The sequence below is a fragment of the Malania oleifera genome, chromosome 3, assembly GCF_029873635.1.
Source record: "Malania oleifera isolate guangnan ecotype guangnan chromosome 3, ASM2987363v1, whole genome shotgun sequence".
NCBI lineage: Eukaryota > Viridiplantae > Streptophyta > Magnoliopsida > Santalales > Ximeniaceae > Malania > Malania oleifera.
Genome location: NC_080419.1, coordinates 77,283,061 through 77,294,555, shown reverse-complemented (window position 1 = coordinate 77,294,555; position 11,495 = coordinate 77,283,061). Strand labels below are relative to the sequence as shown.

The window sequence follows — 11,495 nt, the reverse complement described above, 5'->3', positions numbered from 1 at the left end:
TTTCATGAAATGTATTATGTTACGGTAATTTTACAAATAAGCATGTTTTTAGGAATTACGCAATAATGCAGTATATGATGATTTTGAAATACATGATAATTGATTTATTTTCAGAATGTTATATATGAAATGTTTGGCACGAGGCCGTATTTATGAAATGTTTGGAACGAGGCCGTATTTATGAAATGTTCTGCACGAGACCGTATTTGTGAAATGTTCGGCACGAGGCCGTATTTGTGAAATGTTTGGCACGAGGCCGTAATTAAGAAATGTTTGGCGCAAGGCCGTATTTATGAAATTATGAAAAATGCTATAATATTAGGTACTATATGTTATCAGAACCCAGATGTTAGTTTAGTTCAGTTTCAAGAGCTCGGTACCATAGCTATATAGATCAAATATTTATGTTCAAACTTGTGCTAACCACCCCACGATGGGGTAGGAGATGGATAGTTGATGTGGCTTTCAGTGTAGAGTTGTAGATGTCCACCTGGCAGTCCGGACCAGGGTGCGGCAGCCCTATCATACTTATAGACATTTTTTACTCGGCAGTGGTCGTCCAACCATTGTCGGGTCCCGCCTTCGGGCTGCACAACCCATCATGGGGGGGTAATACATGACATTAGCTAACTATTCATCGTGTGTATGTTTTCAGTATTATCAAATATAACAGACGATTCATGAATGATATGAGTTACTAGAAAAATATGAAAGTATATGATGATTCAGTATGTTATAACGAATGTTTACAGATTCATGAAATGTATTGTATATGTATAACTGCATTAAATATTCATGTTGTCACACAACTGTATTTAGTTTATTTTCCCTTACTAAGAAGTGTCTCACCCCCGAACTTAATTAATTTTTCAGGAGACCTAAAGAGATCGGCGGGTCAAGGCCGCCGTTGAGTGAGTTGAGCTTTCCTACTAGAAGGGTAAGCATAGATCTAGGATTAGAAGATTTTTGTTGTATGATCGTAGGGTCATTTTGATGTTTTTGGAGGTTATACATAAATACAGTATTATGGAATTATAGTAGACTCTGGTATTATGTATATTACAGTTTTGAAAATGTGATTTATATTTACTGCTGCGTAGGTTTCCACTGTGAATGACAGGTGTCTCCATTATCCATGGGTTCGAGTTGACTTTTCAATATTTTTTTATGTTTCATTTTATATCAAGATTTTTGAAGTCGTTACAACTTGTGATCTTAAACTTTCATTTCTTTGATCCTTTTGAACATTGTGATACAAGGTTTCCTGAAATATCATTAGTTAAACAACAACTTGTTAAATTAACCTTTATTTGTTATCATCAAAATAAGATTCGAAAGTCATGTTAGGCCAGCAAGGATCATTGCCAATATCTCACACTTTGACAAGGAGTACTCCTCCCTCATATAGGGTTTGTGGATCTTACTGTCATCACACCACTCTCTGGAAAGGTAAAGCAAATTAGATATAGTGATATTATTTTAGGTTATCAAGCCCATGTTGATATTTAAGAAGTTGTGTATAAATCTAACATATACAAATCTAACTACTCCTATGTTGTACTTCGACAAGGAGATGTTGCTCAAAGAAGACAAGTGTATTTAATTGTTGGCACCTTGCATTGTATCTAGGGGACCTCGCTTTTAGAGGGCAAGTGGATTTGATTGTTGTCACATTGCATTCCAACAAAAAGTCTATACTTCTAAAGGGAAAGCGAGTCTAGTTGTTGTGTGCCATTTTTCACTACGGAAACCTCATTCATGGAGGGCAGTTAAATCTGATTGTCGCCATGTCATACTCAAGTAAGGAATCCGTACTTATGAAGATATTAGCTTTAACATTGATTTTTTGGGATATGGATAGGCATGTTGTATTTTTGGGAGTGAATAGTTCCTATTGGCAAATTCAAACTATTGATGCAAAATTTGGCTCAGGCCAAAACTTGATCCTCGCACCAATGGTCATCCAATATTCATACAATTCACAAATTCCAACCATAGAGTAGAAGAGTTTGGAAGACCTTTTAGTCAGCTCATGATGTTTTGTCGATACTTAAATCAGTACTTGGATGTTGTTTTTTTTTTTTTTTTTAAAGGAAGTTTAATGTCCAAGTTAATAGGTAGATTACCTTTGATCTTATTAGGAGATTACACTTTTATAAAGAGTTACAAGAAAAACTGCTAATCCTGCCATCCATAATGAGTTGCACTTATGGCTATGAGTATATTTTGGAATTTTTACTAATTAGAAGTACAATAGTTATTATTTTCCCTTCTATATAAATGATGGAGATTGAAATTAATGAAAGATACTTGATTAGTATAAGTTATATACGTGTATATGTGGTGTGGCAATCTAAGCTCAAACCATAGATTTTTTACTTTTGGCAAAGGAATGAGATAAATGCAGAGGCAAAAGATAGACTTATTGTGATGCAATTGAATTAATTGCATAAAAGAATAAAAATAATAATTTTACACCGCGTTATCTATGAATTAGAATAAGAATGTTGTCCCATGATAAAGCTTAAAAACTACCTTAAATTAAAAAAAATATTCACTCAAAATCTCTTAACTTCTGTCATTCAAAAACATTTGTCTCATAATAAATTCTAAATTCTTTTGAGAACTACGGCTATATTTGAAATAAAATTTCAATATTTAAGTAAATCTAATGAAAAATCAACTTAGTCATGCTCCCATATATATATATAATAGAATTTTGGGAGTTGGCTTTCTGGCCAAGTAATGGTGCACTGCTGAACATGATAAGGGGATAATTGAACAGGAGGGTTAACAGTTACGGGTAAAATAAATGGAGGGTTGAGGGTGGTCCTATTTGATAGGGACGCCATTGCCCCACGGGACTAGCAGGGTGACCCATTTCTTTTGTGGGCCCCACTTGCACGTACCCCCCGCCCCCCAGCCCCCCTCTCTCTCTCTCTCTCCTCCCTTGTTTATAAGTGGGACTAGCGGAGTCATTGCAAATTAATAGAAGATCGAGATCAAAGGCCTGGTGGATCGATAGCTCCCTCCATCAATACACATATCCTCAGCCCTTCTATTCCTCTTCCTCTCTCTGAATTTCGTGGATTAATTAACCATGACCGAACACTCAATTACTTCAGAAACAGAGAGCAGCTGCAACTCATTCTCCTCTTCGCCCTCTTCCTCTTCCTCTCCCTCCTCACCCGGGTTGACTAACTCCGTTCCCAACTCGATCCCCGACTCCCCCACGCAAACCCATGTCCCCCATGAGCCAGACACCAAGAAGATAAAGCGAATCCGAGACCGCAGCAAGCACCCAGTCTACCGGGGGGTCCGAATGCGCAACTGGGGTAAATGGGTCTCCGAAATCCGCGAACCCCGCAAAAAATCCCGCATTTGGCTCGGCACCTTCCCCTCCCCGGAAATGGCCGCCAGAGCCCACGACGTGGCCGCCCTCAGTATCAAAGGCACTTCTGCTATCCTCAATTTTCCCGAACTCGCCGGCTGCCTCCCCCGACCTGTCTCCCTCTCCCCGCGCGACGTTCAGGCTGCGGCCGCCAGAGCCGCGGCGATGGATAAGTTTGACGACGCTCAGCCGCCGCCCCCGCCGCCGCCGTCGTTGTCATCGCTGGTTTCGGCAATGGACTTGTCGGCGGCGTCGGATGAGTTGAGCGAAATCGTGGAGCTTCCGAGGCTGGGGACGGGCTTTGAGTCGGTGCCGGCCGAGTGGAACAATGATTACGTGTATGTTGAAGCGGTAGACGGGTGGGTTTATCCGTCGCCGTGGTTGGATTGCGGTGGTGATTATAGTGGGTATGTTTCAGATCAGATGTCAGCGCCAGAGAGTGTGGTTCCTGGCAGCTGTGAAGCTTTCTTGTGGGATTACTAGCTAGTCATGAACTGTGTATGTGCTATCTTGTCAAATGTAAGTTACCCGTTTTTTAGCCCTCAAATCGTTTTTTAGCCCTCCTGACTATTTTTTTTTTCCCCTTCGAAGGGCCAAATCTCTCTGCCCCTCCCCCTCCCCCTCCCCTCTCCCTCACTCTCTCTATGTGCGCGTGTGGTTTGAGTGCATGTAGCTTCTCCATCAAGTCTCTTAATACTTATTTCTGTGTGCTTCCAAGTGAGTGTATCAATTAATGTAGTTAAATGTACAGTGTTTGGATGGAAATATCATAAATTTTTTTCTTGGTTGGTGCCAACACATATGACAGCAATAAGGCGTTCTCTCTCACTTTCTCTCTCTTCATGTATGAAAATTCTATTTTGTTTACCGAAAGAAAACGTAAGAAAAATCGCGAGCATGTGAAGTTGACAATTAATGTTGTCTTCTAGCAAAGCAAATAAAAAGTAGCTAGAGGAAAAGGAAACCATTTCTAAAAGTCATGGTGGAAGACCATAAGATGGGCGAGAGGGCTCTAGAATAGAATAGGATAGAAGGGGGAGGCCCCCCACTCAATGCCCAGATAATTTTGACATGTATTGGGCGCATTGATCGAGTCTATTGAACAGTTGAAGTGTATATAGTACGGTACGTTTTTGAGGCAGCTAGCTAGTTAACACTTTCTGGGAAATATGCCATGGTGAATTAAACAGAAGATGATGAATCGACGGCGAAGATAATGAAGATATGATGATGCATGGTTAGATGCTTAGATATAGAGAGGGCTATGCTAATTTAGGCTCATGTACTTTTTTAGCTTTTACCATGTGTATATATGCATAGTCTGCTGTTGGCCGAGTTCCCCTTCTTTTGGATTTTTATGTGAATTGAGAAGAAAGCAGCTGCCTGCTACCAATTCCACTGTTCACTTTTGAGTGGTTTTGGTGGGTATGAGACAAATCATAGAGAACACGACCTGGCCCAGAAAGTTGCATCCCAATTTAAGAAACAATTGTTCAATAAAAAGATGTCTCTCTCTCTCTCTCTCTCTCTCCCCCCAAAATAATTACTTGTTTAATATTGTTTTGATCACCATTTTATTTTATTTTTCCATAGTGAACCGGACTGTACAATAGGGTCAAAGAAGTGACTGGAATTTTCATGTCACCTTGTTGGTTTATGCATTCAATGCAAGAGGATGGCATTATTCTAATTTCTTGGGTTGCCTCCCATTTTATTAATTTCTTGGTCACTAGAGATTTTTTCGGATGACTTGCAATTTTTAGAAATTTTAACTATTCATGTGATGTGATTTGCTCTTGTGATGTATTTCTTGTCATAACTAGAATTTTTCATATATATATATATATATATAAGAATCCTAGTCCCTTAAACATTAATATTGACGTAAAGTTATGTCATTTGACATGATTAGGGTCATACTAGTATAAAAATAATGAAGTTGAGGGATGAGACTCTCTTTATAAATAGCATTCGGTATGGTCCATCAATTATTTTAGTAGAAATACTATAGTTTGTCCTTTTCAGGGTACAACCTTTTGATTAAATTTTGCAGCTTAAAACAAAAGAGGTCAAACCTACACCATACAAATATGTCTATTAAAGATAAGGGTTTTACTTCTCTGGTTATCATTTTGGGAGAAAATCAAAATAGATGGTCATATTTATTGGCATATTAGAGAGACCGTTCTCAAATTCATGGAAGACATAAGTATAATAAACTTAAAATGATGAGATATATATGATGCATATACATGAACCAATAAAAAAAATTTCCATGGGTGATTCCATATCCAATGATATATATAAAAATATTAATAAATTGAAATATGCCTGCAACTTATTATACTATTGTACTATTTCTAAAAATATGGCAATGCTTTTGCAACAAGTGTGATGATAATTTTAGTATCCTTACAAAATTATTTATTTAAATTCTAAGGTGTAACATTAGATTGAATAGTCACTTTAGCTTGTGATCTCCTCCTTATTCTTTATTTTTTATTTTTTTGTATTACGCACCGAGTTTCCATGTGTCCGTTTTACGGTCCACGTGACTAATCTCGCACCCCTTAAAATTGACTCCACAACTCCAAAGGGAGGTAAATTTTAGGAATTTAGGGGCGGAAACGAACCCGAGAGGGTTTGAACACCTGATCTCGTGAGAGGCACTCCCGCAACCCGCACTACCACCTAAACCACACCCTGTGGGTTGTGCTCTCCTCCTTATTTGATAATAGATCAACTCTTTGTCTCTTCAATTTTTTTTTTCTTTAGTCTTTTGAACTCTCTAACCATTGTCAACTAAATTCCCGATCTCTTGGTTTCCTTATTCATATCTTGTTCCTTGACTTCAAAAGTTATTCCCATGGTAATATTCATTAATGATGCATAGTCAACTTCAATCAAATTTTCTTTTGTTATAATATGTGGCTCATATGTTAAGTGGAATGTATGTACAAAGAGAAAATATGGTATAAAATAAAGTTGCTAACTTGTAAGAAGAAACTGGTGACGATTTACTGAAACCGTCGATGGTTTTGTCCAGGTGCAGAATAAATAGTTGATGGATTGTAGTGTTACATCTACTCTTTGGTTTCGACTTTAAACAATCGACGGAATGTCTGAAACCGTCGATGGTTTTTCTTGGTTACTCACCGTTATTTTTATTTTTTTCAAATTTTGAATTTGAAAGTTTTGTAGGTTGGGTTTCGGGGGAAAAACCTTTGGGAGGGTTATATATACATGTTGTATGTTGTAACTCTAATTATGTCTTATATCTTTTAGACAGAAGATAGTGAAAAATCACCAACGTTTGCTCACACAGATGTAGGCATTGCCAAACCATGTAATTTTTCGTATCATTGTTTTATTACTTTCACTTAAGTTGTGTGATTATGTTTTCTGTATATTTCACTGTTAGTTGCTACATTATGTGATTCAAGTTTCTGCTGCGCATTTATTTGTACAAAAAATTGGTATCAGATTACTAGGTTACACTGGCTTTTGAAATATCTTCTACAAAGTTCGATGTTGTTAAGTTCGATAGACTGGAAACTTCAGACTATGGCAGAGAAAGATTAAGGATCTGTTAGTGCAGCAAGTTATGGTGAAGGCATTATATCGAGGTCAACCAGAAGGCATAGATGAAATAAGTTAGAAGGAGTTGGAAGTAAAGACTCTAATGACTATATATTAGGCTTTATTTGGCTGATGACGTGTTGTATCATGTCATAGATGAGGAATCTCCTACGGCTATTTGGAAGAAACTTGAAAGTCGGCATATGTCCAAGTCTTTAATGAACAAGTTGTATCTTAAACATAAGTTGTATTGGCTTAAGAAGGATGAGGTTCGGATTGGAACCAACACATTAATGTATTTGATCATATTATAATTGATATGATGTGGGTTGATGTGAAGTTTGAGGAAGAAGACAAGGCGTTGATGTAAGAACCCGACTCTTGATAATGGTTTTTAAATATTTAAAGAGACGGGCATTTTGGTAAAAGAGCAGGCCTCGTCGACGAAGTTAGATTTCGTCGACAAATTCTTCGTCCTTCTTGTCGACAAAATTCAGGAGCTCGTCGACGAGGAAATGCCGAGGGTCCTGGAGAAATTGAAATATCAGCCTCGTCGACGAGGCCACCGTCTCCTCGACGAAGCCAATGGCGGATTTGTTGACGAGGACGCCAATTTGTCGATAAATCCACCTGGGTCAAAGACTCTTTAAAAGGATATTTTGAGTTGGTTAGTAGTGAAGTAATGATTTTACTCTCTCTCTCTCTCTCTAGGAACTCGGGATTCACTTTCTCTCTCTAGATTTCTTCGCCGATCGTTGTTGGAATCGAGAATCTGAAGTTACCACGAGAATTGTGGAAGGATTCTCTACAAGTTCTACGGATCGGAATCCCATTTCAAAGATTTTCGGGTTTCGGCGTAAAATCGAGGTAAGGCTCGATTTTCAATTCTAATCTGGTAGTTTTTTAGAAAACTGTCTTGTGAGCATATTTTGCACTATTGATTGTAGGTTTTGGAACTCGATTCGCTATTTAGGGGCCTTGGAGTTCAGGATTTGCTATTCGGGGAAAAGGTAAGGGGAACTATGTTTATATTGGTTATTTTTGAAATCAGACTCGATGAAACTGTGGTTCACGGTCCTGTGTATGTTTTGACTACTCATTTGGAGGGATCTAATGGGGAAAACTATGGGTTTTTCATTATTACTGTTTTGTGAAAAAGGGGGCCACGAGCTGCATCCCTGGTTTTGTTGAAAACCGAGTGTATATGGTGATTTTTAAACAAGGTTTTTAGACATAATTATTTTAAAAAACTTGAAAACTATTTTAAGGAAACTTTGGGTGTATGGAATTGCTTCTAAACATCTATAAATAGCCCCAATCTTCAAAGGTTTGATACACCAAGCAATTTTCAAGCAATCAAAGTTCTCAAAGGCTCTCAAACTCTTTTGTGTTCAACTACTGAGTTGCTACTAATTCAAACTTCGAAGCAAAGCATTCAAAGTTAGAATCTTTCATATTTTGAAAGATATTTGGTGATTCATACTAAGTATTGAGCTTCAAATTCTTTTATATTTGAATTACTTTGAAGTATTATTGTGCTGATTGTTGTACTAACCTACTCTGCTGTGAGAGTGTTTTCTTGTACACAAAATCTCTTTATCTTGATTCTTATTCATAGACGATTCAAGGCCATAGAATCGTTGGACCAAACGAGGGAATATCGTTTGGAGAGGCGGGCTCTAGCCTAACGGAAGGAGTGCTTGTAATCGGTATTGTTCCACCCGTCAAAGGAACTAAACTAGTGAATCCTTTGGTGGTTTGTCAAAGGCGAGGACGTAGGCTGGGTATAAGCCGAACCTCGTAAAATCTTGTGTCTCTCTTCTTCCTTTACTCTTTACTTTTTTAGCAAAGACTTATAATCTGCGTGTATGCTTTTAAATTAATTCTGAGTGTTTAGTTGTTAAATAGATCGGAGGATAATTTGTTTTTGATTTGATCAGCATTGATTACGAAAATCGAAAGGGACTACATTGGTTGATCAACCTAAACTTATTAATCTGAAAGTTTGTTTAAAAGCTGAACATAAAGAAGATTTGTGAGTTTGGAACAAACACAGGGCTTACATAAATTTAGCGTGCTTTACAATTCATTACAAGGCTATTGAGAAAAAGATCGAATTTCTTGTTTTGATTGGTTGTGATTGAATTGTCTTTATATTTACTCGTTGTAGTTGTTAATATTAAATAAAGAATAAAAATTGAAATAATTTTAAAGATTCCAATTCACCCCCCCCTCTTGGGAAGCTATCCTAATTTTAATTGGTATGAGAGCCTAGTTATAGCAAATTCTTAATAAGCAGCTATAAAAAGATCTAAATGGCTAACGTAGGAGTGGCTCCTTTTGGAGAGGGCCAATCCTCAACTCGTCCACCAATCTTTTGTGGACACAACTACACCTTTTGGAAAAAGAGAATGCAATCTACCTAAAACACATGGATTGGAAAGCTTGGGAAGTAGTTGTAGAAGGAGACCTTATTCCCACCAATATAATAGATGGACAACATATTCCAAAAGAGAAAAAAGATATGATTGATTCATATTATAAGATGCTTCAAATAAACTCAAGTGCTATAAATGTTTTATAGTGTGTCTTAGATGCTAACGAATTCAATAGGGTAATGGCTTGTAAAATAGTTAAAGAAATATGAGACAAATTAGAAGTCACATATGAAGGAACCATTTATGTAAGGGACAATAGAATAGACATGTTAACTAGAGAATATGAAGCATTCAAAATGAGTTCAGATGAATCCATATCAAGTATGTACACAAGATTCACCCACATAATTAACTCCCTAAGTGCCTTAGGAAAAACATATACCACCTATGAAATAATTAGGAAAATTTTGAGAGGCCTTCCCTCAATATGGGAACCTAAGGCTACAACAATTACCGAAGGAAGGAACCTTAAGACTACCTCCTTAGATGAACTCATAGGATCACTTCTTACTTACGAAATGACTCTAAAAGAAAGAAATCCTGATCCAAAGTATAAGAAATCTATTGCACTAAAAGCATCAAGCCACAGCTCAAGCGAAGAAGAAAGTAAATCAAGTGATTTGGATCAAGATGAATTAGCATTCATCACTAAGAGGCTAGGAAAGTTTTATAGGAGGAATAAAAGATTTCCTAAGAAGTTCAAAAAAAGAAAAACTGAAAAGGTAGAATCAAGTAGAAAAGAAAATAAAAGTAAAAATGAACCTCCTATATGCTATCTTTGTAAGAAACCAGGACATATCAAACCAGACTGCCCTTTGCTCAAGAAAGACAAGAAGAAAAAGAAGGAAGCTATGAAGGCAACTTGGGATGACTCAAGCTCCAGCGAAACTGAAAACGAATCAAGTGGACCAGAGATGGCAAACGTATGCTTCATGGCGAACAATGAAGAGGTAAACTCCTATTACTCTTCAACCGAATCTTGCAATGAATCTTATGATGAGTCTTGTGATAATATGCCCTTATACAAAGAATTACAAGCTGAATTATTTTCTTTACATAAAAGATTCATAAAAATTTCCAAAAGAAATATAATCTTAAAAGATCAAAATAAAGAACTTCTAAAACAACTTGAATCATTTAAAACTATTGAAGAAGAAAAGGATTCTTGTATAAAGAAGTTAGAAGAAGAAGTAAGTAAAGCAACTCAAGAGTTAACCAAAACTCATAAAGAAAACTTAAGTAAAAAGGATCAAGAAATAAATGAACTAAAGAAATTAGTAGAGGATAAAGAACAAGTTATATATAATTTTACTAAAGGGAAAGATAATTTTGAAAAAATGATTGGACAGCAAAGGTTACACGGGAATAAAAAAGGAATCGGTTACAATGGTAAACTAAACAAAAAGAATAAGAAATTATACATGAGTTATTTTGTAAAGGAAGCCAAACACTATGCTAGCACTTCCTCACACAACAAACATGAACACACTACTTGTTATATGTCCAAGATCAAAGGTCATTTAATGTTTAATTGCCCACTAAAAAGGAAGTATGTTAAAATACAAGGTGAATGGAAAGTCAATAATGGATCTAACAACAAAATAAAGAAAGTTAAAAGGATTTGGGTTCCTAAAACTAACCAAATGAATCCTCCATTGTAGGTATGTTTTAGGACAACATCATCAACGGACAAGTGGTACTAGGACAGCGGGTGTTCAAGACACATGACCGGCGATAAGACCAAGTTCACATCATTAAAACAAAAAGATGGAGGATATGTCACCTTCGGTGATAATGCCAAAGGTAAGATTATTGGCATCGGGAGAATAGGTAAAGAACCTTCTATTACTATTGATAATGTATTATTGGTAGAAGGATTAAAACATAATCTTTTAAGCATAAGCCAATTGAGTGACAAAGGGTTTGAAATAATTTTTAAGAAAGAAAAATGTGTTATTCAGAATCCCAAAGAAAATAAAATCTTATTTATAACTCTTAGGATAAATAATGTTTATTGCATAAATCTTGAAAATCTAACAAATCAAAACGTAACTTGTTTGACAGTTATGAATGATATAAGTTGGCTA

General features: G+C 36.7%; 1 protein-coding gene across 1 annotated transcript; it reads left to right on the top strand.

Moving 5' to 3' along the window:
- Positions 1–2,983: 2,983 nt before the first annotated feature.
- Positions 2,984–4,187, top strand: LOC131151047 (dehydration-responsive element-binding protein 3-like). The gene has a single exon (XM_058102220.1). It carries the CDS (start codon positions 3,101–3,103, stop codon positions 3,872–3,874), a length of 774 nt encoding a protein of 257 aa, XP_057958203.1. The 5' UTR covers positions 2,984–3,100; the 3' UTR covers positions 3,875–4,187.
- The last annotated feature ends 7,308 nt before the right edge of the window (positions 4,188–11,495 follow it).

What these genes read in the sequence shown, in the direction of transcription:
- LOC131151047 (XM_058102220.1), top strand. Translation starts at nt 3,101, where the DNA reads ATGACCGAACACTCAATTACTTCAGAAACAGAGAGCAGCTGCAACTCA.